The sequence below is a fragment of the Cladophialophora psammophila genome (assembly GCF_000585535.1).
Source record: "Cladophialophora psammophila CBS 110553 chromosome Unknown aczJe-supercont1.8, whole genome shotgun sequence".
In the NCBI taxonomy this organism is placed as follows: domain Eukaryota; kingdom Fungi; phylum Ascomycota; class Eurotiomycetes; order Chaetothyriales; family Herpotrichiellaceae; genus Cladophialophora; species Cladophialophora psammophila.
The window spans coordinates 559,377-583,449 of NW_006912929.1; the positions used below are offsets into that span (position 1 = coordinate 559,377).

Sequence of the window (24,073 nt, forward strand, 5' to 3'; positions counted from 1 at the left end):
GGAAATGGTTGTTTGGATTCAAGAGGGAGCAACGATGGGTTCGCAAGCGGTGGAGTGGACTTGGGGGACTCGCAACTCGCGCAGGCAGTGGGCGCAGTTTCCTTCGATGCACAGGTTGATCGCGGGGAAGCCTCGAAAATCTGTCAGAGAAGAGATGTCGGTGAGAGTTCAATGTGCTTTTCTGATGGGTTTTTGACAAGGCTGGATACCATGGAGACGAAGAAACTGTCAACAGATCAATTCCACGACGTCGGGTGTCGAGACTCGAGCTGTCGCGGGTTGAGAGTGGAAGGGTCAGCCAATCGAGCGGGCGCTCTGGCCGTCGTCAGCCTTCTCCACACTTCTTTTGCCGGGTGTTTGGGAGACTCGAAACTCGGGCGGGCACTGACTGACACCTGGGCACGGGCTTTGTGGGCGCTGGGCAGGCGGAACCAGCCTCCCGAACGAACAAAGCCGGCCTTCCCTGATGGAGTCAAGCCCCCAGCGCCGAGGGCTAGCGGGCCTATCGAGCCCAGACGCAAGCCCACCTGGGAGCCACTGGCCTTGGAAAGTCTGGGGCATGTCCATTGCCCACGGCACTGCAGCCGCTATTGCCAGGCACTAAGTATGTCTGTGCCTCTGCAGGTGCTCGACGATTCTTGGACGATTCGGATCAGTTCCATCTTGTTCGTCACCGCATCAATCATCGAAAGAGAACAGGGGATAATGACAATATCCTAGCTTCAATCGAGCGACCTTCAGCTCTAGAACACTTCTCGTCTCATGGTCCTCATTTCCTGCCTCCCGGGAATTTCCTCATCCGCGCCCTACCGCTTCAGGTGTGCCTGGTACCTGAATTGAAAACACTCGCCACCCCATGTTCAGCACCCATCTCACTTCAATTCTTCAACGATAAAAACAAGTCCAAGGTCTCCCCAGTCCCTGCCAGAAAACCGATTCCTTGTCAGCTGCAAAACCTGACCAAGCCAGAGATTCGTTTCCAAGAAAAGCTGCTGACGGCTGGCTGTGCCACTGCAGCCGCTTGTCATCATCGTCATCCTTGATCATAGATCGATCTCCTTCCCCCTCACCGCAACGGACTTCTTGGGTCGGGAGAAACCGTGTACGGGGGGTAACAGTGGTTTTAGCCACATAGTTGGTTGCAAATGATATAATATCTTTCATACTGTCCTTTCTCCACCTTCTTTGTTTCCATTTCTGCCAAAGAAAAGACCACCGTCCTCAAGAGCGTCACCATCATGAATTGCCCCTCACGCACCGACGACACCGAAGCTCATCCGGACTGGAACCAGAATCCGCAAGCCCTGAGCTCAGACCTGACGACAAGGGCGGACTTCAATGGGATTGTGAATCTCAGAGAAGAGAGAGATACAGAATCGAGTCCGGATAATGATGCGCAGGAAGACCTACGGGTCATGCCTGTCGACAATGCAGAATCACCTTCAATTGTCCTGAAGTCACCCGCCGCTGTCAAGGTTGATCCGCTAGCGCAACAGCCAGCGGCCATTCAACAAACCCACCCACAACGATTTCAGAGCTTCCGCTCTCCGTCTGCCTTCATAAACAAGGCCATATTTACGACGCAAAAGTATGCGAAATTCGTGGGTCCGGGATTTCTCATCGCCGTCGCCTACATCGATCCGGGAAACTATGCTACGGACGTCGAAGCGGGAGCGGCCACGAGATATGGTCATTTATTCATCATCCTCATGTCCAATTTGTTTGCAATCTTTCTGCAATCTCTCTGTATCAAGCTGGGGAGTGTCACGGGGCTCAACTTGGCTGAAAACTGTCGGAAACACCTGCCCAGGTGGCTAACAATCATTCTATATTTGTTTGCGGAATCCGCCATCATCGCCACTGATATTGCAGAGGTAAGTCAAGATCTTGAGCGAAAGAGGTCCCCCTTGATACCTCGTCTCTGACCTTAATGCATCTAGGTCATCGGTTCAGCAATAGCCCTCAACCTTCTCCTGCACATTCCTCTAATTGCAGGATGTGCCATAACGTTGGTCGACGTTCTGCTGCTTCTCCTTTTCTATCGTCCGAATGGTTCCATGATGCATCTGCGACTGTTCGAGTATTTCGTCATGAGCCTCGTCCTTGGCGTCATGGTGTGCTTCTGCATCCAACTGTCCTTCATCAAAGACACGACGGCCGGGGAAGTATTCAAAGGTTATCTCCCCTCTGCGGCAATCGTTGAAGGAAACGGTGTCTATCTGTCCTGTGGCATCATTGGAGCCACCGTTATGCCCCATTCTATCTTTTTAGGATCCGGCGTGGTGCAGCCGCGCCTAAAGCAATTTGACCGGCAGCATGGGCACATCCCAGCGGGCGAGCAATCAGACAGTGAAGAGGAGAAATATGTGCCTTCCATCTATGCCATTCGAGCTTGCCTCAAGTATTCGATTGTGGAGCTAGCTTCTTCACTCTTCACTTTTGCCTTGTTTGTCAACTCGGCCATCCTCATAGTCTCTGGAGCGTCTCTTTATCCGGAAACCGCTGCTACGGAGGCCGATCTCTTTGGCATCCACGATCTTCTGAGTACGAATCTTTCCAAGGCAGCAGGCACTATTTTCGCGCTCGCCCTCCTGCTATCGGGCACCTCTGCCGGCATTGTCTGTACCATGGCCGGCCAGATGGTGTCTGAGGGGATGTTGCACTGGACTTTGAAACCCTGGGTGCGCAGGCTGATCACCCGATCCATCAGCATCGTCCCCAGCATTATTATCGCCGCTGCTGTGGGAAAAGATGGATTGAACTCAGCCTTGACTGCAAGTCAAGTGTGCCTGAGCGTCATCTTGCCCTTCGTCACTGCCCCTCTTGTCTGGTTCACCTGTCGAAGCCAGATCATGACCGTGAGGACGGATAACAACGGAGAAGCGGTGAATATGCGGAACGGTTGGATTGTCACGATCCTTGCTACAACTATCTGGCTTGTGCTAGTGGTGATGAATGTGGCTCTGCTGGTTCTTGTTGGCCTGGGGAAAGCGTAAGAGGGGGGACGAAAACGAGGTCTCGTCGATCGATGTGAAAGCTGGTACAGAGTATCATTTCATTCAAACGGTAAAACAAACGACGACGGGACCGAGTTGGCGCTGAAACAGTTCTTCAGGATTGAATGGAGATGTCGGAGGGGGAAATGGGTGCTATGCTAAGCCCTGGAGTATAAATACGTCTAAAGCATAAATAGCTCAGACATGGGTTCATTTTAAGATGTGGCAGTGGTAGGTGAGGTCTCAACAGGGGATTTCATCTTCTTCTTCGCTTCCTCACTCAGCTTATCTGCCTCCTCCCTAGTAGATTCAGGCAGCTGTCCCAATTTTCCCAGCTTATCGAAGAACCATATGCGAAACTGGGTCAAAACTGGGTTAGCCGAGATGCAATGTCAGGAAGAGAAAGGGAATCCCTCATACCCCGTCAAAAGGCGTGCCCATGCCATGGCTGGGCTCGCAGATGAAGATAAAATACACGATCGTCGCCGTGATCAGCGTCTGCTGCAGCAATTTTATGGCCTTGTTCCACCTGGGGCGTGCCCACTTCAACGCGGCCCTCCGTCTGTACGTCTTCTCGAAATGGAACTGTTGCTTGGGGTCCAGGTTGCGGAAATCCGGCGGCCACTTCTTCCGCGCGCGGTACGGGTTGTTCGTCACGCGGAAGGGTGCCGGGGTGTAGGATGGGGCTGGCTTGGGTGCGAAACCCAGGAGCGAGAGGAGCCATGTGTAGGGTGTTAGTCTGGTGCCCGGGATTTCGACTGGCGGGGAGCGGGATTTTGGGTGGGCGTAGAGCGGCCGTGGGGTCGAGAGGGAGGAGAGCACTGAAGGGGATGAGGAGGAGGAGGAGGAGGATGGGAAGGCATCGTAAGAGGTGTCGGGTTTGGACGATGCTGCAGGTGGTGGTGACGGCGCCTGGCGGGTGAAGTTTGACGGTGCGTATGGCGACGAAGAGGAAGCGGCGTAGGACGAGGAATGGCGAGTAGTTGGGACCAGGGAGGAGCGTCTGCAATGGCGCATGAATAACAGAGCGCGAGAGGCTCTGGCTGGTGTCGCCATGTCTGGAGAGCGGCGATGGAGATATGTTCCAATGCTGAAATCGACAAACGAGCAGTGAATTGAGAGGTCTTGATATGGAGACGGACTAACAGATCTTCCGGCCCAATCGGCGGTTCTCAGTTGACCGAGACTTTCACAGTCCACGTGACGGCCCCTTATGGTCGGTGGTCACCAGTGACCGAGCAATGACTTCATTTGCACTGTTGCTCTGCAACATTGCACATGCCTCGGCATCGCATCGCTGGATTGCCAGACGCGCATATGCATATGAGAAAATCGCCCATGGATCAATTTCAAAGTTACCTTGTGACTTGGTGATCATAAATCATTCAGCTCTTTCCCACACTCCCTTTGTCTCTTTTCTTACTTCATATCTTGTCGTTGTTGTTCTGCCACCCCACTCCCTTGTAATTTCTGAAAACCTGCTCTGCAATCCAACATGTCTGCAGGTAAGCCCTCTTCCAGCATCCAGGATCTGACGTGGGCCACTAACATGTGAAACTCTGCAACAGCACAAGCCCGCCTCTCCCAGGTCTCCGGCCACCTCGGTGGCAGCAAGCAATCCATCCTTTCCAAGTCCCCCGACGACGTCGTCGTCACCTGCGCCATCCGCACACCTTTCACAAAAGGCGGCAAAGGTCTGCTCAAGGACACCGCCGCCGCCGACCTTCTGGCCCTCACTTTCAAGAATCTCATTGAACGCTCAGAGATTGACCCGAGTCTCGTCGAGGACATTGCCACCGGTTGCGTACTTGCTCCAGGAGGTGGTGCTACTGAATACCGTGCAGCTGCTCTTGTTGCAGGCTTTCCAGTAACAACGGCTGTCAAGTCCCTGAACAGACAATGTTCCTCTGGTCTGCAGGCATGCGTGGATATTGCCAATGCCATCCGATCCGGCATGATTGAAATCGGGATCGGCTCTGGCGTCGAGAGCATGTCTTCCCAATATGGCCCCGGCGCAGTCACCGAATTCTCCGATCTACTGGAAAACCACATGCAAGCCGCAAACTGCAAGGTCCCTATGGGTGTCCTCTCTGAGCAGATGGCCAAAGACCGCAAGATCTCCCGTGTTGACCAAGACGCCTTCGCAGCCTCTTCATACCAGAAGGCCCTCAAAGCTCAACAGGCAGGTCTCTTCGACGAAGAAATCGCACCTATCACGGTCAAATACACCGATCCCAAGACCGAGGAAGAAAAGACCGTGACCGTCACGAAAGATGACGGCATGAGACCCGGAATCACCGCGGAATCCCTGGCAAAGATTCGTCCAGCCTTTGCAAAGGATGGCTCTATCCACGCCGGCAATGCTTCACAGATCTCCGATGGCGCCGCCGCAGTCTTGCTCATGAAACGCAGCACCGCTGAGCGTCTGGGTCAACCTATCCTGGGTAAATTTGTGGCATCCTCTGTAGTCGGTGTCCCACCCTTGCTCATGGGTATTGGACCTTGGAAGGCTATCCCCATAGCGCTAGAGAAAGCCGGCATCTCCAAGGATGATGTTGATATCTACGAGATCAACGAGGCGTTTGCAAGTCAATGTGTCTGGTGTGTCAAGGAATTGGGCTTGCCCTTTGAGAAAGTCAATCCCAAGGGCGGCGCCATAGCGTTTGGCCATCCTCTGGGGTGCACTGGCGCAAGGCAGGTAAGCACCCTCTTCACGGAGCTGAAGAGGACAGGCAAGAAGATCGGCGTGACGAGTATGTGCGTGGGCACTGGGATGTAAGTTTTGCTTTCTGGGGTTTTTTTTTTCCCTTTCTCCTCTGCTCAGTGGCTTTTTCACTAACGCTTCTCTTTCAACACGCAGGGGCATGGCCGCTGTTTGGGTTGCCGAATAAAAACAAAGATCAAACTAAATCGATCAGCAAAGCGAACTCTCCCCCGTTGGAACGGAAATGAAAAACAAATACTTGCCATACAATGTATGCATCGCCGGCGTACCTCTCATTCCTTTGCAAAACTCCGGCTATCCCGGAAGTCGTTGAGCGATCGCCACGTCCCCTCTGTGTGGCATTCGCGGTGGATTCATTGCTATCAAGGCTATGGGGCGCGGTTTTACTGGAATGGGCTGGGCTGGACTGGCTGGATGCATATAGCGTGCCAATGTAGGAATATCAATCAATCTCTCAACCGACCGACCAATCGATCCAACAGATCCAACAGATCCAACAGATCCAACACCCCGACAGATGAAAAAGACAAATAGAAATACAATACCTGGGTACCAATCTCGTGAAAGGAAAGGCCGTTACGGAAGATTCTCCAACTCGTACCTACTTGTGTTCCTAGGTGGGTATGTAAGTATGTGGTAAGGGACCTTGTGTGCCTTGTGTCCCGTGCCCTGTATTCGTCGTTGTTCCAAGGACGTATGTAGTAACATGGGCCGAGTAAGGGAGGACTCAGGACAAGGCCCATAATACATAGCACATAGCACATTGGCTCCTGATTTGATCTATGGCCTTGCTGAACTACCTGGGCTTTGAATGGGATGTCTGGGCTACGTATCTGAGCAGCCTGAATGAGCCAGCCAGATGAGCTCGTCTCACTGTGTGTCGATGCATCCTCGCATTAGTCCTGACCACTTGCCCCAGCTCAGACATTGTGTGAAGGATCCGTTTCGTTTCGTTTTGGAGCCATCCTAGCTTTCCTTGCACACTTTGACACATGTAAATTACTCCTCCAGCCTCCAGGCCCGTGGTCGTGTCTTCGTCCACCGTCCAGGTCTTTGGATTCAGCTCAGGTCAACCACCGACCCTCATGGGATAATCCTCCCAGCACTAGTGGTACGCTCCTGGGCTTTCATCTTAGAAATGCTTTAGTTGAATGGAGCGGCCCTGTAATCGAAGTTGAATGATGGAGCCCGCAACAGCAAGCAACTGCTTTCCTCCGTCGCGCCTTTTGCATCTCAGCCTGAACTGTCACGTTTGGCCTCTTGTGTGGCGGGTCGTTCTTCATCTCTATGCACTTTAATCCTCACGCGTGCTCAACATCCCATCCGTTCTCAACCCGGCCATCAACGCCCTCAGATCGCTGCTCACCTGCGCAATACTCTCGGCGTTGACCTCCCCAAAACGCGACAGGGAACGGAAAAGTGCCTCTGTTTCTGTCTCATCGGGGTCATGAAATTCTTCTCTGAATCCGGGCGCGCCGCCGTGATCGCTTGCGCTGTCGAATTCCGAAATGGTAGAGGATGAAGAGGAGTCGAAATCAGTGTCCGAAGCGTAGCCTTCCTCGTCGCTCTCCGAGGCCGTTGATAGTTTGGCTTTGACCTTTGACTTGGCAATTAATTTTCCTCTCTTCTTCACCCGCTTTCCCTTGTCCTTCTTCTTCGCCGTGTAATTCTCGCTCTCGTCACTATCATCGCTCTCTTCTTCGTTGCTCTCACCTTGCCAGCCTTCCCCCTCGCTATCGTGCCCTTCAGCCTCCTCTTCGACTGCGGCCACCACATCCTTGATGGTAAGGGCCTTGGGAGCTGGCACCTCATAAACTTCCGTTATCTCGATCCACGTCTTGACCGTGCGTTTCTCGCCGTGGTCACTGGCCTCTCGTTTGACAGAGTGTTGGTGACGCACGCTTCCATAAGTGGTGATCTTGCTCACGTGCTCGGAGAGGTTAAGGCGTGAGAGTTGAGATTTGACATCGCGTAGCGCTGGCTTGTATTTCAGTTGGGGGCAGGTGCCAGTTTTGGTGTGGGTCGACGATTTGTTTTGCTTGCGCCGTGCCTCTGCTGTCAAGGTCTCGTCCTCCGGTCCCACAGCTGAGAGTTGCTCTGCAGAGGGAGTGGTGGCAGGGTGCTCGGCTCGATGAAGATTCGGAAATTGTTGTTCTGATTCGTCCTCAGTCCTGTCCCGTCCTTCGCGCTCTTTCATCGCACTCACAGCACTCGCCGACTCTGAAGTCTCCATTTCTCCGCCCATCATCTTCAAACCCAACTCCCCGGGGCTGACCCCGGGGCCACCTGTCGCCAGCGCACTGTTCGCCCTGCTCCTCATTTCCACAATTCCGAAACTTCTCCCCTGGTCTCTAGCCCACTTCTCTGCCGTTTCCGCATCCTCGCGACTCGCCAGCTCAACGGTGTATTCATTCTTCAACAGTCTCGGCTTCCCACCTCTCGCGACCTTTGCATCTACAAGCCCTTTCTTGATGGCACGAGTTTCCTTTTCGAAAGTATCTCGGTCCATGGCATGCTGAAGGCGATACTGTTCGACAAGTTGTGGGTCAGAGATGCGGTGGAGAGTCGGAAGGGTTGGCATCGAGAGGGCCGCCGCCACTAATTGAGAATGTGTCTTATGGAAGATAGTGTCGGGGGGTGTTGGAGGTGGGGGTTTTAGAAAGCGGCGCGGAGGGCGAGTATCTGTAGTTGCTTCGGTATCGGCTTGGGAGGTAGTTGCGGGTGTGAGATCGTTGTTGATGGAAATATCCTCCTGATCTTGACACTTAGACCTCTCATCAGGCTTGGTGCCGGCAACTATGGCAGCATTGTCCCTCCCCTTTGCTCCCCTGGCCTTTGCAGGCTTGTCTGTTTCGTCATCGTCGCTGCCATCCTTCACTTTGCCTTTCTCCTTTGTCTTCTTTGCGTCTTTCAAAGCCTCGCGCCAATGGTTGATCAACTCACGAGCTTCTTCACTGGCTTCAATCCTAGTGATGGGACCCCAACTGACCTTCTGTACCGGATCAGTAGTCATGGTGACCGCCGTACCACCAGGCATGGGGCATTGGACCGACATAACAGGGACATACTCAGGTCGGCGGGACTGGATGACTCCACTTTCAGATCGGTATCCATAGCGGTCTCTCTTGCTGCGCTTGCGCATATAGACTGGGACTCTCATCCCAGGAAAGACAGCTTTGTGGTATTTGTTGCTAGTCGCGTACTTTAACGGTTTGGACTTGCCATAACCACGGCCACCGCGAGGAGTAGGCTTACTGACTGAGCCTTCGAGTCGGTTGGGTCGAACAGCCTTGGCCTTTCCCTCACGAGTCTTCGTGACACCACGGAAGTTTGGGGTGTCATAAGGAGGCAGACCGGTGGAGTTGATCAAGATTCGACGTCTTACAGGTCTGGTTGCTCCGGCATGACCAGCGCTATGAGCTGGCATCCGGTCATCTTGCTCACTGTCGGTCCCTTGTTCCCAGTTGTTGGATTGGTTGAAGGTGGAGTATGTCTCGCCCATTATCGATTGTGCATGCAAGAGGACGACAGGTTGCTGCAGTAGAGTCTTTCAGGTGCGGCAGTCTGAGAAGAAGATGAAAGGACGAATCGATGTCGCTCGACGTGTTTGTAGGATGACCTTGAAATGTGTCAGAGGTCAACGCATTGAAAAGTTGAGGATATCTAAACGTACCGGAGCTGGAAAAGGAGGAGAATGGCGCAAGAAGTGGAAAGGACGATCCGCAGATGACTTGGACCTCAGGCAGCGCGAAGATGGTTCCGTGCGGTGAGTGTGAATTGTGATGGTGGGAGTGAGAGTCAAGTGAAATTGAAGACAAAACAGCAGTGGTGACGGTTGAAGAGATTCACCTCACCATAACAACTACATGAAAACCGCCAAGAGGAATCAGCTCAAAGGCATATGCCAGTGAGAAGAACACGTGTGATAGTGTCAATGCCTTCATTGTTAGAGTGGATGCCGTCTTCGTGGGCAATGAGCATTCCGTTGACCTTTGGAGATAGAGCTGCTCTGTCCTTCACCATATCCTGTTCGTTATATTCGATATAGCTGCCGCCTCGACATCGTTGAGCACTCTCAGGTACCTATACCATTGATGACCGCGAATGTCTTCGACGAGGCTGTCAGGCATTCGCACACTGTTCGATCTTTGCTCTTATTTCACACTTCATCACAATGTATCCGTAGGTCAATAGCCTTGCCTCTTCTTGGGCATGTACGGCTCCTCGAGATATTGGATGTCGTCCTCGCTGAGCTTGATCTTGCATGCTTCGATCGCCTCATCCATCCTCTCCTTCTTGTTCAAGCCGACAATCGGACAAACATCCTTCTTGCTCAGAGACCAGGCAATCGCAATCTGGGCCATACTCTTGCCCATCTTCTTGGCCACTTTCTCCACTCGTCCCACGATCTCTTCGTCCACTTGGTCCTCTTGTTCGCGGATCCGGGATTTAAGGTAGTGGTCTGTCTTTTCGCGGAGGGTATCCCGATTGCCCCAAGGACGAGTCAAGGCTCCACGCGCGACGGGCGACCACGGCACAAGACCAACGCCTGTGTGGTTACAGTACGGGATCATCTCGTTCTCCTCTTCCCGGTAGAGCAAGTTGTAGTAATTCTGCATCGAGATGAACTTGTGCCAGCCGTGCTTGTCGGCTACATTCTGTAGTTCCTGAAACTCCCATGCAGCCATACTAGAAGCTCCAATATACCGGACTTTACCAGATTCAACGACATCATTGAGAGCTCTCATGATCTCTTCACGAGGTACCGACCGGTCCAGTCGATGAATCTGTAGAACGTCGATGTAGGTGCCCAGTCGCGCGGCGCTCTTATCCACAGCATCAATAATGTGTTTGCGACTCAGACCCATTTGGTTCAGCATATCCCCATCGTTGACCGAACTTGCACCAATGGCGTTGCCAGGAGTGTCTGGAGTCACACCGAAATAGCACTTGCTCAGAATCACTAAGCGTTCCCGGGGAATATTGTACTTCTTGATGGCCTTGCCGATAATCTCCTCGGACCGGCCATGGCTGTACACATCGGCAGTATCCCAGGTTCTGATGCCGACCTTGTATGCATATTCCAGCAAAGGCAACGAGTCTTCTTCATTCAACACCCAACCTTGCCATTCTGGCGTGCCGTAGGACATGGCTCCCCTGTCCCATTTGTTTAGTAGTGCAGAATCAGAATCAGTCCGGGGTGGTAGGCTACCACCTACAGGATGACCTTGGAGACCTTAAGCCCACTCCTGCCGAGGTATTGATATTCCATCCTTGGCGTTTTCAATGACCCTGATCTGGCTGTTAATGAACGGGCGGAATGTTTCCTTGGGGCCGCGTGACTTTATGTGCTCAAGATCCCTGGTGCTGTTTGAATTGGGCTCGACCGGACCTTTTATACGTCGAGTTCCGGGAGCGGCAGCTGCAGAGCAAGTTACTGAGGTTCCCAGGTCGATACGAGGCAGTTGTCGATGGAGGGCATAAGAGAGGCTATCTCCAGCTTTCTCCAGCTCTCTCCAGCCAAGGGCCAATGTCAATGACGCGAACGGGCAAATCGCATGACTGGCGAGTCGGAGCTAATGACAATGGGCCGAGATTCGCTCTTTATCACCGAACAACTCGGCGTCCTTGACGTCCTTGGTGTCCACCGAACAAGCACATGAACATGACAATCGATTCCGCAGTTGATTCCGCTCCTGTTTCTCGCTCCTGGTGCGGCCGCATTGGCCGCGGCAGGGGCTTTGATGCATTTCCGTTTCCATTGAGTTCTGGTAAGAACAATGCCACAAATGTTTTCCGAGACCATATGCGGATCCGATCAAGAATCCGACGTCTCCACTCGGTACAGTAGCACAGACACGTCGGAGTCGTGGAAAGTACTGCAAATGGTTTGATGCGAATATGAGTGGAGACGTCAGGCGAGCTCTAATATAAGCAGTGTGCAGTAGCCCATTCACTTTCCGTCACAGTATCAGACCTCTAAACAGCTACTTCAGTTAGGAGGGGAGTACAATCTCGATGATTTCTACCATGTCGGTGAAATCAATCATGCATCCGTGAACAAATGCGAGTTCTTTGGTTGATAGTCTTTTGACTTGCTTGAAGCTATTGGCTGCCACCAAAGATAAATGCCATGCAAAAAGCCTTAATACATACCCTCCCCACTGGCGGAAGCCAACCCTTATATACACACTTTTTTTTTCTTCTTCGAATCATGCCTTGCGCCACTACCTGCGTGGAAGTATGCAAATCATCATTATCATCGTCTCCCCCCAAATGTCGTAAATCATGCCATGTACTCCCTCACAGCTCCGATGCCTCTCCTCTTCTTCGCTCCTCCTGTCAATGCCTTCGCTGCATTGTCATTCGGCTGGGCATCTCCAAAGCCGCATCCTCCGTCTCTAGTCTGCGCGATAATCGCGCCCGCGCACTTGCCAGTGTTGAATCCACAGCATCCAGAAGCGCAGTCTGCGTCGCTGAAACACTGACCTGTGATGAATTGCGAGCCGTTGGCTTTGCCCACGTTCTGAGAGCCTGGGATGGATGTGTCGATGGTTCCTGACCCAGAGGATGAAGAGCCAGACGTGCTGGTGCCGGTACCAGTGGAGGCAGTGTTCGCTGGGGCCGGCGCCGAGCTGGCAGCCGAGGTGGGTTGTTCTCCGCGAAGGATCCTTGCAGCGTTGTCGTTTGGCTGGGCGTTGCCAAATCCGCATCCTCCATCTCGCTCCTGGGCGACAATGGCACCGGCACACTTGCCAGTGTTGAAGCCGCAACATCCAGAGGCACAGTCTGCGTCACTCGTGCAAGGCCCAGTGATAAATTGCGTTCCAGAACCGACGTTGCCGTTGCTTGATCCCGAAGCAGCGGCCGTAGTAGCGGCGGGGGCGGGAGCCGCAGTTGCGGGTGAGGTTGCGCCTGCTGCTGCAGCTGACTGTGAGCTGAAGAAGGCTTGAGCTGCGATGTCATTGGGCTGTGCATTGCCAAAGCCACATCCTCCGTCCCGCGTTTGCGCTATCACGGGGCCGGCACACAGACCGGAGTTGAAGCCGCAGCAGCTGGAGGCGCAATCAGCATCACTTGTGCAGGGACCAGTGATGAATTGTGTGCCTTGGCCAAGGACCAGCAGTGCCACTGTGAGATAAGTGTCAGCGAACACGTGTTATGATGGGTAGCAATTCAATCGACTCACAGTTGAGTATTAAAAAACAAACGGACGATTTTGAAGGAGTGTTGGTAATCATTTTGAATATGATGTAGCTGAACTGGACCGGCAGTTATTTGAATTGAATGAAAGTGAAATATTGTCAAAGAAGATCAACTGATAGAACACGAGAAGCACAGGATGAAGGAGAGACCAGAATTGGATGGTGAATGGAAAAGAGCGAAGAGCTGCGAGGTGCAGCGTGTATTTGAATCACTCAGTCAGGCATCAAGGACACAACTCACCTTGGACAACCCCTTTTCCATTAGCAAACCAATTCAAGTGGGTGAGCAGGTAAATGGTACGAGGCTGGACGGCTGTAGAATTAATTTCCAATGAGGTGCTGGTGGACAATGTAACCTCAATCCAATCGACAACCAAATCAACAAAGAAGAAGCTGAGAGTCAAACAGGCGAGGGCAAGGCTGAGACGGTGGAGAAGGGGTTCAGCCTCGTCGAGTGTCGCAAGTTGTTTCCATCGGCCCAGGGGCATGCGGGGATCAGCCTGGCGATTGGCCGCCCGTCTATCTTCTGAATCACCAATCGTAGCACCTTTGGGCCCTGTTTGAAGTCGAGTTTCACTTTGTCCACAGAAACTAGTTGGCTTGGAAGAGAATTCACAAAGCGTGTGGTGTGGCTGGGGAGGTACGGAGTATGGGGTACGTACAAACTCAGCAAAATCGCTCATGACAGCCTTGGCCAGAGCATCCTTTTTCCCACAGCGCGTCATAAAACAGTTGACGATTTTGGGGACCAAGGCACACGCCAAAGCTGCCATTTCATCGACGGTGCAGGCGTTTCAAGATAGTCCACGGGGAGATGGCATGATCCTTCGCCAATCGATCGACCACCCCTGCTGTCACATGAACCGAGCTTCAAGCGATCAACGTGTTGCCCCTGGAGTTGTTTCTGCAGGAAATTCTAGATGGAAACAAAGGTAGGTGGCAGGCAGGCATTGGAGGGAGTACCCCAGTACTGGGCAATAACCTCCCTGTACTCGGTACTCGGTATTTAGCCTGAGACCTAAGTAGGTAACCTTACGTTCTAGGTACAGTAAGAACAGGGTGCTTATCGGTGCCTTTCGACCTGCCTAGGTAGGCACGTGTCGCCTCTTGGGGCTGCCCAAGGGGGCTTAACTCGTCTTTCGGGCGGTTGTTATTGCCTAACTATCCTAGACCATCCCCGCTGGTGCTGGGCTGGTGAGGCTAGTAGGCTCTGGCCTTGGCGCCCTTAGGCTCCTCGGAATCTGCCTCTCAAATCTACCTAGTATCCTACTAGTCATCACAATGCAATTCTTGTAACGCCCACAGCACGCCAGACTCGTGTTAGGATGGCAAGCAGGATCCAATCACACAGAGTCCAACGGCACGAGACCTTGCGGAAGCTTTGGGCCATACCTGAGAATGCCATACTGCTAACGCATGACGGCGATGACACGAGTGACGACATATCAAAATTGACCATCTCTCGGCCAGCACTACAAATATGGCCTACCAACTCTGCCCGGCGCCCATCGACAATGATGGCTCCCGGGAAAGCAGACCGCGCGGGCATTGGTTCAAGAATGATCGAGGGGGAATAGCTCAATCATGAAAAGGGCCTTTAAACCGAGCCGCAGCCTCTTGTGAATCGGCCAAGCGGTTCGGCGGCTCTAACTACCTTACTTTCTGTCCTTACACCCTAAAGTTCGTGGGCAGGTGAGTCTAGACATCAGGACGCATTAGGCCAGAAATTCAGGAGGCAGATTGCAATTGTTGACGGCTCCAACGCAACCCAAGGAGCCAGTGAACTGCTGGCATAGCGGGAGAATTGCAGTTGACTTTTGATGACATAGATTCCAGCCCATTCGTGATGGTTTATCAACCAACAACTGAAGGTTGGATCCCATCCACGGACATGTGCACACTATTCGATATCTAGCATTCTCGGCGTCTCTCGTGTTCTACTTCGATTAGCGGGCTTGTCCGATCGAGGCAAGACATGATAGATAAACGATGAGTGTGCTGTTGTCAGGCGACGACAGTTGCCGACGTCGCATATCGTCCTCTCGACGATGGATATCATCAGGGCCAGCCCTGACGGCTACCAGGAAGTCAAGACAGGGTTAGGATGGCGACGGGTCCTCTCCCCATCCAGTACAGAAGCCACATTCAGCCTCCCCGTCATTGACATCGGTGATATACATCATCAAGATCGAGATCGTCGAAGGCTTGTGGCTGAAGAGATATGCCATGCCGCAGTCAATGTGGGTTTCTTCTATGTCAGTAACCATGGTGTCCCGGACGAGGTCATCAAATCGATCTTTTCAGAATCCAGGCGCTTCTTCCATGAACTTAGTCTCGAAGAGAAAATGCAATATGATACAGAAAAGCACGAGCACTACTATGGCTACTATCCAATCAATCTTGACCCCACTCTGCCTGCAGGAGCAAGTACGTCCCTTCACTCCCCCAAGACCGGCATTCCTCACAATTTCTAGAATTAAATGAAGGCATTAACTATGGATACGAACCCTCGACCGACCCTGAAGCTGTCACTTCAGAGAACAATGGCGACAACTGGTGGCCCTCAGAGAAACGTCTTCCTGGTTACGAGAAGAATGTCAAGACGTATATGTCTCATATGCTCGCGCTAAGTCGATCTCTGCTTCGAATGTTTGCACTTGGCCTCAATCTGGAGGAGCATTCATTCGACCACCTAGCTACTAGACCATACTCAATTCTCAAGATGGCACATTACCCTGGGTCGCTTTCTGGATCAGAGGAACCATCATCAATTCGCCCTCATACAGACTACGAGCTCTTGACAATTCTTTTACAGGACGACATTCCCTCTCTCGAGGTATTGTCCAATACTGGGCGGTGGATCCAGGCGAAACCGATTCCGGGTACATTTGTGGTCAATATTGGAGATTCTATGGCGATGCTCACCAACGGACTCTTCGTGTCCACCATGCACAGAGTACTGAACCTCTCAAAACGAGATCGGTATTCAGTTCCCTTCTTTCTAGGCGGTCAGTGAATTGCATCGGTTATTTCAATGCTTTCTGCTGACTCATTGTAGCAAACCAAGAGGCGGAGTTGAAGGCTCTTGAGCAATTTGTCACGTCTGATCAGCCTGCGAAGTTCCAGCCCATGACTTCTGGGGAATACGTTCGTCGATCTCTACAAGCAGTGTATTCAAAACCGCACATCGAGATCATCCGAGAGACGATTGAGCTGAGCGGATAAAAGACGCTCGCCGGGCATGTCCGCTTGAGTCCTGTTGAATAGTCGCTCATGTACAAAACAGTCACTGCATCTGTTGGCTTTCACAGTCACATTGTGGTGGTCCTTTTCTAAATGAGTTCTTCAGCTGGCAATCGTCACAAAATCTGCGGACGTGAAAGCGAATTTTATGTTCATCTTTTGTGTTAAAGCCCTTTTGCAGCTGTGGCCCCCTCGTTGTGTCGCCTGTACAGTACTGCATGACGAATAAGTGCCGGAGGAGCGACATGGACCTGATACCGATACCAAAACAGACGCAAGGTTCATCTTGGTCGTCAGCCGCCAAAGGATCCTCGGCGCGGTGATTAGCCAAATGTTCTCCAGTACATTCCTGCGTCCATCCTATCCTCAAAAGGTGCCGGCGACTGAGAGCGACTGAGACCGAGTACTCTCCCTACCCTTTCGACAGGCCATGTCACCTGTAGAATTCCATCCGTATTTGAATGGGATGCGGAGTATAGAAGCTGCTCATCCCCCCGTGTTCCATGATCTGCCATCGCAAGTGCTGACCCCCGCGAAGGCCAGGCCCACCGCCTTTGTACTCTTAGCACCCATGCCTCAATCTGCTCCTCTAGATCCTTTTATCAGGCCATCAAGCGCGCTCCTTACAGATGATTCGTTCTCTTTTCCGTATGATCAACCCTTAGGCAGGCCATTTCATCCAGCTCATGCACTCATGGCTATGTAGTGTCCGAACGAGGCAGAAAGGGATGCCCTGTATTAGGCGACCAACTGTGAAACCCACACTTCCCATGCAGAGGGGCTGTACCTCCTGCCCGTCATCACACGCAGACGCGTACTACTCTCAGAAGCTGAGCATGGCACTCTAAAAGCCCTCGGATCCTCGCGCCCAAGGTATTCCAACCTTTGCTTTGCTTTTTTTGGTTGAAACATCCGTCCATTGTCAGATGCTGAAAGCAAGATGGTCGGGCAAGCATCCACGGCCATTCCTCCAAACAGTCCAGTTCCAGTTGGGGAGCAAAAAGCCCAGGTTAACGCGGCGACCCCAGATCAGGTCAATGGCGCCCACCCACATCTCGCAAGGGCTGCTGCTCAAGCCGCCATGAAGATCCAGCAGAAGTACGACGAAGAGCGGCAGAAGCGAACACGGCCAGACGGCGATGCCCAGTATGTTGATCTTGCACTATCGGAACAGTTCAAGCATTATCGAGAGGACCCCTGGCTCAACGAGCGGTCGGAGACCGTGACCATCCGCAACGGCGAACACGTCAAGTATCTCATCCTGGGAGCGGGCTGCGGTGGTCTTCTGTTCGCCATCAAGCTCATCAAAGCCGGCATTACGGCGTCTGAGATCCGTATGGTCGACGCGGCGGGAGGCGTCGGAGGCACGTGGTATTACAACCGGTATCCAGGACTGATGTGCGACATCGAGTCATACTGCTATCTCCCTCTCCTCGAGGAGATGGAATACATCCCGAAACATAAGTACGCCTATGGCTACGAAATCAGGGAGTACTTGAACGCCGTCGCTGACAGATATGGACTCTCGGACACGGCAATGTTCCGAACAAACATCAACGCCCTCGTCTGGGACGAACCCAGCTGCCAGTGGAAAGTCAACATGGCCAAGGAACGCAACTCAGGTCCTCCTCTCGAGATCGAAGTTACTGCCCAGTTCGTCATTGCGGCGTCTGGCCTTCTTTTGCATCCGAAACTTCCTGCCGTTTCTGGAATCGAGAACTTCAAGGGCGCCTCATTCCACACGTCGCGCTGGAACTACTCTATCACTGGCGGCTCTGAAGATGATCCCGCCCTTGACGGGCTCTCCGGCAAACGTGTCGGCATAATCGGTACAGGTGCTACGGCGATTCAAGCCATTCCGCACCTTGCCAAACACGCCGGACATCTCGTCATCTTTCAACGGACTCCTTCCTCTGTTGACACACGCGGCCAGCGCCCTACTGACAAGGACACGTGGACTTCCGTTGCCTCTCATCCTGGCTGGTGGAAAGAGCGGAATCTCAATTTGGCCGCCCACCTTTCCGGCGCAACTCGACCTGCCGACATCAACCTCGTCAACGATCAGTGGAGCCGCTGCCGCTCATACCGTGGCCTGGTCGGCGGGCCTGATCCGCCGTATTCGGTGGAGGAGATCCCAGCTTTTGTGGCTTCTCTGCACGCTCTGGACATGCCACGTGCCGAGAGGCTCCGCCAGCGAGTTGATGAGATTGTAGAGGACAAAAAGACTGCCCAGGCCCTCAAGCACTGGTACAGCAGTTGGTGCAAGCGACCAACATTCCATGACGACTATTTACCGTGCTTCAATCTCCCGAACGTCGAGCTCGCCAACACAGATGGAAAGGGTGTGGATCGTCTGACGGCCACTGGAGCCGTCGTGGGTGACAAGGAGTACCCGTTGGACATTCTGATCTTCAGCACGGGCTTCCGCGCCCCTGGAATCGGCAGCCCTGCTTTCCGCGCCGGCATGGTAAGGTGCCGTTGCCTGTTTCGCTCTTAGCAAAACCATGGCCATTAAGCCCCATCATTGTCTGCTGCAGACTAACAAGCATCCACAGAAAATCACCGGCAAGAACGGCAAAGACATGGACGCAAAGTGGCAGGAGGCCGTGGCCACGCTGCATGGATCGATGACACACGATTTCCCCAACTTCTTCATGCCTGGCCCCTTCCAAGCCGGTGCAACAGGCAACCAGAATTTCACGCACGACATCATGAGCAATCACGTCGCTCAGATCATCGCCCAGGCTCAGGCAAAGTATCCGGGCCAGAGGGTGGTGATCGAGCCGACGGTAGAAGCGGAAGAGATGTGGACCGGAGAGATTCTCAAGAGAAGCACGTCATTCGCGGGCATGGCGGGCTGTACGCCGGGTTATTTGAACGGGGAAGGGATCATGGACGCCATGCCGATGGAGGTGAAGATGAAAGCTGCCAGGATGGGCATCTGGGGCGAAGGCATCGAGAGTTTCATGAACACGCTTGAGGCTTGGGAGAAGGATGGTAAGCTGCAAGGGTTGGAGGTGAAGCCAGTCAAATAAGTACATGAGTGGCGTTCAATTCCTGGTTGGAAGCCTTTCGAGGCAGACGACGGAGCTGGCCCCCGGCCACGAAGGTGACCGAATGTCAGCGGCAGCAAAAGAAAAGTCGGAGATAAATAAAAAGGGAACAGACTCGCCCCTTTTCGCCCCTTGTCGCCCACGCCTGCTCATGCAACAAAGGTAAGTATTGAACGGGCAAAATAACCAGTTAGAGAGACTTACAGAATGCTGTCTTCTGACCCACTTTTCGAGAGCTTGCGTAGGGCTCATGTATCCAGTGCGTAACAGGTATCTTCGGGCTACGGGATAGCAGCCTGATTTGTATTCGCTCCGTGGTCAATAGTCAATTGGCAAGCCTCTTGGGCTTGTTGTCGACGTGACAGCCTTCAAACGTCGCCCCATGCTCAACCATAAGCTCGACAGCATTGACGAATATTTCTTCTTCTGCAGCTGTGAACGGCGTGACGCAGATGTCTCGCGAAGCAGATCCTTGGTCAACCGGGGCGCCGGCATCCAGCGAGATTTTAACCACGTCGACGAGGATTTGCCCCATGACATCTTGGTCGTCCGGCATGCTTCTCTGTGAATTAGCAGTGACAATGGATGTATCTGCTCTCGCGTGAATGAGCTTGGTGTGCTGCTCCACCTGTCTCTGCGAACTGAGCGAAAACGACCTACATTCGGGTAGAGGGCAGCGAAAATTGCGGTCGTGCATTGCCTCGAGTAGTTTTGGCGACTTTAGACGAAAGGCCGACCCGAGCAAAACAACAGTCGATCTGTTCGCATTTGAACAGGAGCGGGGCCATAATGTCTCTCGACTTGCAAGCAGGGACAGCCTTCCGCGTGTGCAGGCCCATTACAGAGGAGCATCTTGTAATGGCTCTGAAATCCCGCCCAGGAATCGAAAAGTGTGAGCGTTTCTGTCTCCGCCGATTATGAGGTAAGAACGCCCAAAACACCCCAGAGGTCTCTTAAGCAACTCCTCGTTGAAATCTGCGGAAGATTGCAAGTCTCTGAAATGTTCCTCCAATGCATCTATGATGGAAGGTCGCAACTGTTTGTCCTCGTAAAGTGGCTGGGAGATCTGGGAGTGTATCACTTGGATCCAGCCTGTGTCCTCCCTGTGTCGTAAACGCGAGAAGACGGACAAGATGTTGTTCCCGACTCGCTTCAGTATCTCTACTACACTGGCTGCAAGATGGAATTTCCTTTGGGAGGTAATTAGCTTCATGAAGCATATTGGGACAGAGTGTTCTTCTTTCGCTGCAGCAGCTGCAGCAACAGTTGCCGCCATTTCAACTTTGTCTTCTTCCAGCGCAAGCTCTTCCTACCGCACCCGCAGCTCGTGAACACTCACTCAACATAACAACCTCTTTCTGGAAGGTCTGTTCTTGAAGGTCCTCCAGAGATGTCCTTGCATTGATAATAAAATAAGATCATTCGACTCCCATATATTCTGACCCCCATAGCTGACAAAAAATCATATACTCGACCAAATGGGGACGAGCCTGAAAAAGTCCCCAATCTCACAGCCTTACGCCACTGCTGACTCGAGCTCACCGTCGCAATCCAATTCTCTCAGCGACTTTGAGATATGTTTTGGACTGGTTTGTTATCCCGAACTTCTGTGGAGAACGGTACAACTGAGTTGCCGGATTAGATCCGTGGAGGCCGTATCAAGTTGACAAGGGCCGCCATAGCCAGCGTTTGTCATGATCGGCGTGAGATTTCTTTACCTGCTATCGGCAACAGCTTCGCTGCATATGAGAAGGTTTGCGGACTGTACCTTGGTCTCCTCAACGGTGACATTGCAGAACCTTTATGGGACGCCCGTAGGGCTTTGGAAATGCGACTAGTGGCATGCTTGGTCGTTATCCCTGATAGAATGAAGACGGTCGAACTCGAGACACGCACAATTGGCATTTTCGTTTATGTCTCTTCTGAGGATTTTGTGCATATTGGTGACGGACTCTGCCAGCGTGACATGTTCTTGCAACTTCTGAGACATGTCGGAACCGCCCGTGGCACCTACCGAAACCCTCAATACCGCTTAACCCCAGCTTCAGCAGTTCCAGATCTGTTAGAAATATTAGTATCTTTTTCCGAATCCCCGGCACTGAACTCACCGGAGAAGGGAATTCTGGCACAAGGATGAACCTGGCAGAGGACAAAAGGAGCAAACGAATGAAGGCCGACTTGCATAAACATCAATGCAAGGCTTTGGCGATAATGTTGGAAAAAGGACAGGGGTGGGTTGAGAAACCAGACTTTCCAACTCTATGGAAGCCCGTCAATGGCCTCGCGGGAAACATCACCTACAGAAATGTAGTCGACGGGCAGTCTGAACAAATCCACCTGTTTGCTTAGGCGGCTTGTTGGTCGACGACATGGGTATTGGCAAGACCCTGACGACAATAGCTTCCGTGGCGAACTCGTTGGACTCGCTTCAGAATGACCCAGACAGTGTGGGTTCGGATCTAGGCCGAGCTGCTGAGAACCTAGGATTGTCCTCGACATTGATTGTATGCCCCAAGGCCACTCTCCATTCCTGGGATCGACGGTTCTCTGAGCATGTCGATCCCTCATTGGTCCACGACTAGCAGCCAAAGGATACATATTTAAGAGGATAGACGGTTAAGTGGCCCAGCAAACGTAGCGGAAAGCAATCCAGGTGTTCACGGCCAACTCAAAATGTACAGGTACTTCGTTGAGGGAAGCATAGAAAAAGTAGTTTCCCCATTCTCCGCGCCTGAGCCCGATATCGAGATCAGTGCCTTTTCGATGATACCATCCACATCGAGAAATCGCCTGCAGAGAAGGATTTCAGTATTGTGGACATAAATAGCGTGTCAGACCATGACATTATCCCTACGGCCTACTCAAAGACCTAAAACATAGAGGCGCAATGCAGGGCGAGCAACAAGGATGCACACCTAATCGTACCACACTGCCAGCAGGTTTTCCGGTAGGAGCGATTCGGTGGTCTTCTTATGTGGCTCAGAGAAGGGACCCATGTACGTAGACCCTGGCTACACGTATCAACGGATATTCGATTCTCTTCAGGACAAGACTTCCGGTGCCGTCGACATAGCCTGATCCCTTGCGCTTATAGTCAGCATGCAAGGCTAAAAGAGGAGAGACATTCAAACACACTTGTACAATATATTAAATCTATTGATGCGGCGAGTGAGTGTTGGAGGATCTCTCCCACACAAATAGCCTCCAATGCCAAGCAATTCGGTAAGTTGATTTTCCGATAGCCGACTCGTCGAGTTCAAAATTAAGTACCGAGTACGAAGCGACGAGACCGTGAGGTTGGCAGCACCTGGTAGCACGGGCAACAAGAGGTGATTCACTATTAGATTTAAGGTGACCATTACTCGGTATCTAGAATATGTGAGCCTTTTCCGGTGGTTGAGTCAATGGAATTCACGAAGGTTTCTCCCTGCAGATGCCTGCAGTGAATGGTCGGCCATTATGCCCACGATAAGGGGCTAAGAGCAGCAAATGGCTTGCTTTGTTCGCAGAGGAATCGGAGAGATTTCGGAGAACGAGACAGTGGCAGCTCATCCAAGCCGGCAACGCCGCTTATTGATCGATTCCAGCGTCCGGGAAGTGGCAGCATCAGGAACCAAAGCTCAATAACGATCGTGGAGAGCTATCGAGATCTCTCTGCATATGATAATTCCTCTACAGGAATCTTCTGAAGGCGATGGAGGGTGAGATCCACGGTCTCCAATCATCGAAGATCTCGAAGTGAACACCTCACAGGCGCTGGCAACCAGTAACTTCGGGTCACCAAGCCTCGAGCGCCTTGGGCTGATAAACTAGCCGGAAATGGGCCTACACAGTGGCCCGGGGTTGATGCATTATATGTTTACCGACATCCATTATCTTCCCTCGACACCTTTTATTTCCACCAACGACCTCCGGAAAATATGTCGCCCATGATCCCATGAACGCACCTAATATCAAAGACACAGACTTGCCCACAGGCATCGAGCCCTTGCGACAGTCCGTCGTTCCCTATATTGGCACAATAACTACGGAGCCAGAGTATTCTAGAGCGCCAGCCACACATCTACAACCTCTCTCTCCTCCGCGGTTCGCCAATGTTGATGCGCACTTTTATTCCAGCCTGTCGCCGAGCGACGCCGGACATGATCGGCAACAGATACCGGGACAACTAGATTACTACTTCCAGAGCCCTGACCACGCGGCTGAATTGGCGGCCAGGGAAGAGAGGCGGAAACGCAATACCGCCGCCAGTGCAAGGTTTCGAATGAAGAAGAAGCAGAGGGAAGAGGCCTTGGAACGGAAAATGAGCCAAGTACAGGATAGGAACGCGAAGCTGGAGGAGAAAGTCGATCAGCTGGAACTGGAAAACAAGTGGCTGAAGGATCTAATCACGGAGAAGAACAAGAAGCCTGTAAGCGATTACGGAGAGCGCGATGACGATCTTGGAACATCAGAACGGTGCCTACCGTCAACGGAGCAAGCGGAATGGGTCACGAAGAATAGAGTCTGAGGGTCAGATCCTTTCCTATATTATCGTACAACTACAACTCTACGGATATTTGAAGGGGGCGGGCGGGAATCTGTGTCTGGTCAAAATACAATGCAGAAAGCCCAAGTAGTGCCCGGCGGTCGCATTGAAAGTTGGAAATAGGTTGATGCAAGGTATGGGAAGCATTCCATTTCGCACGAATGCCTACTGTTAGTTTGACGACGAACCTTTTCCTGGCGCATGTCCACCAGTCGAAGAGGGTCGATTTGGCTCTGTTTCGCAATCACGGATGCCATTCTCGGTGCATTGGGACCAGGTCTGAAGTCGCCATCAGGACTGCAGTGAGGATTGGAGTTGGCGGT

General features: G+C 52.4%; 10 protein-coding genes across 10 annotated transcripts; 5 read left to right on the forward strand and 5 right to left on the reverse strand.

The window, feature by feature from the left end:
* Positions 1-1,238: 1,238 nt before the first annotated feature.
* On the forward strand, positions 1,239-2,996 carry A1O5_05834 (manganese transporter; the record flags this gene model as incomplete). The annotated part of the gene is made up of 2 exons (XM_007746432.1): positions 1,239-1,874; positions 1,941-2,996. The coding sequence occupies 2 exons, from the start codon at positions 1,239-1,241 to the stop codon at positions 2,994-2,996; spliced, it is 1,692 nt and encodes a 563-aa protein (XP_007744622.1).
* Positions 2,997-3,211: 215 nt separating this feature from the next.
* Positions 3,212-4,052, reverse strand: A1O5_05835 (uncharacterized protein; the record flags this gene model as incomplete). Its single annotated transcript, XM_007746433.1, has 2 exons — positions 3,212-3,355; positions 3,417-4,052. The coding sequence occupies 2 exons, from the start codon at positions 4,050-4,052 to the stop codon at positions 3,212-3,214; spliced, it is 780 nt and encodes a 259-aa protein (XP_007744623.1).
* Positions 4,053-4,491: 439 nt separating this feature from the next.
* A1O5_05836 (acetyl-CoA acyltransferase) lies at positions 4,492-5,775 on the forward strand (the record flags this gene model as incomplete). The annotated part of the gene is made up of 2 exons (XM_007746434.1): positions 4,492-4,501; positions 4,565-5,775. The coding sequence occupies 2 exons, from the start codon at positions 4,492-4,494 to the stop codon at positions 5,773-5,775; spliced, it is 1,221 nt and encodes a 406-aa protein (XP_007744624.1).
* A 1,240-nt stretch (positions 5,776-7,015) lies between these two features.
* On the reverse strand, positions 7,016-9,223 carry A1O5_05837 (uncharacterized protein; the record flags this gene model as incomplete). The annotated part of the gene is made up of 1 exon (XM_007746435.1): positions 7,016-9,223. One exon carries the CDS (start codon positions 9,221-9,223, stop codon positions 7,016-7,018), a length of 2,208 nt encoding a protein of 735 aa, XP_007744625.1.
* Positions 9,224-9,908: 685 nt separating this feature from the next.
* A1O5_05838 (alcohol dehydrogenase) lies at positions 9,909-10,993 on the reverse strand (the record flags this gene model as incomplete). The annotated part of the gene is made up of 2 exons (XM_007746436.1): positions 9,909-10,878; positions 10,941-10,993. The coding sequence occupies 2 exons, from the start codon at positions 10,991-10,993 to the stop codon at positions 9,909-9,911; spliced, it is 1,023 nt and encodes a 340-aa protein (XP_007744626.1).
* A 1,014-nt stretch (positions 10,994-12,007) lies between these two features.
* Positions 12,008-12,962, reverse strand: A1O5_05839 (uncharacterized protein; the record flags this gene model as incomplete). Its single annotated transcript, XM_007746437.1, has 2 exons — positions 12,008-12,852; positions 12,911-12,962. 2 exons carry the CDS (start codon positions 12,960-12,962, stop codon positions 12,008-12,010), a joined length of 897 nt encoding a protein of 298 aa, XP_007744627.1.
* A 2,012-nt stretch (positions 12,963-14,974) lies between these two features.
* On the forward strand, positions 14,975-16,151 carry A1O5_05840 (uncharacterized protein; the record flags this gene model as incomplete). Its single annotated transcript, XM_007746438.1, has 3 exons — positions 14,975-15,353; positions 15,401-15,934; positions 15,985-16,151. The coding sequence occupies 3 exons, from the start codon at positions 14,975-14,977 to the stop codon at positions 16,149-16,151; spliced, it is 1,080 nt and encodes a 359-aa protein (XP_007744628.1).
* A 958-nt stretch (positions 16,152-17,109) lies between these two features.
* On the forward strand, positions 17,110-19,204 carry A1O5_05841 (uncharacterized protein; the record flags this gene model as incomplete). Its single annotated transcript, XM_007746439.1, has 2 exons — positions 17,110-18,636; positions 18,725-19,204. 2 exons carry the CDS (start codon positions 17,110-17,112, stop codon positions 19,202-19,204), a joined length of 2,007 nt encoding a protein of 668 aa, XP_007744629.1.
* Positions 19,205-19,547: 343 nt separating this feature from the next.
* On the reverse strand, positions 19,548-19,778 carry A1O5_05842 (uncharacterized protein; the record flags this gene model as incomplete). Its single annotated transcript, XM_007746440.1, has 1 exon — positions 19,548-19,778. One exon carries the CDS (start codon positions 19,776-19,778, stop codon positions 19,548-19,550), a length of 231 nt encoding a protein of 76 aa, XP_007744630.1.
* A 3,381-nt stretch (positions 19,779-23,159) lies between these two features.
* Positions 23,160-23,732, forward strand: A1O5_05843 (uncharacterized protein; the record flags this gene model as incomplete). Its single annotated transcript, XM_007746441.1, has 1 exon — positions 23,160-23,732. One exon carries the CDS (start codon positions 23,160-23,162, stop codon positions 23,730-23,732), a length of 573 nt encoding a protein of 190 aa, XP_007744631.1.
* Positions 23,733-24,073: the final 341 nt, after the last annotated feature.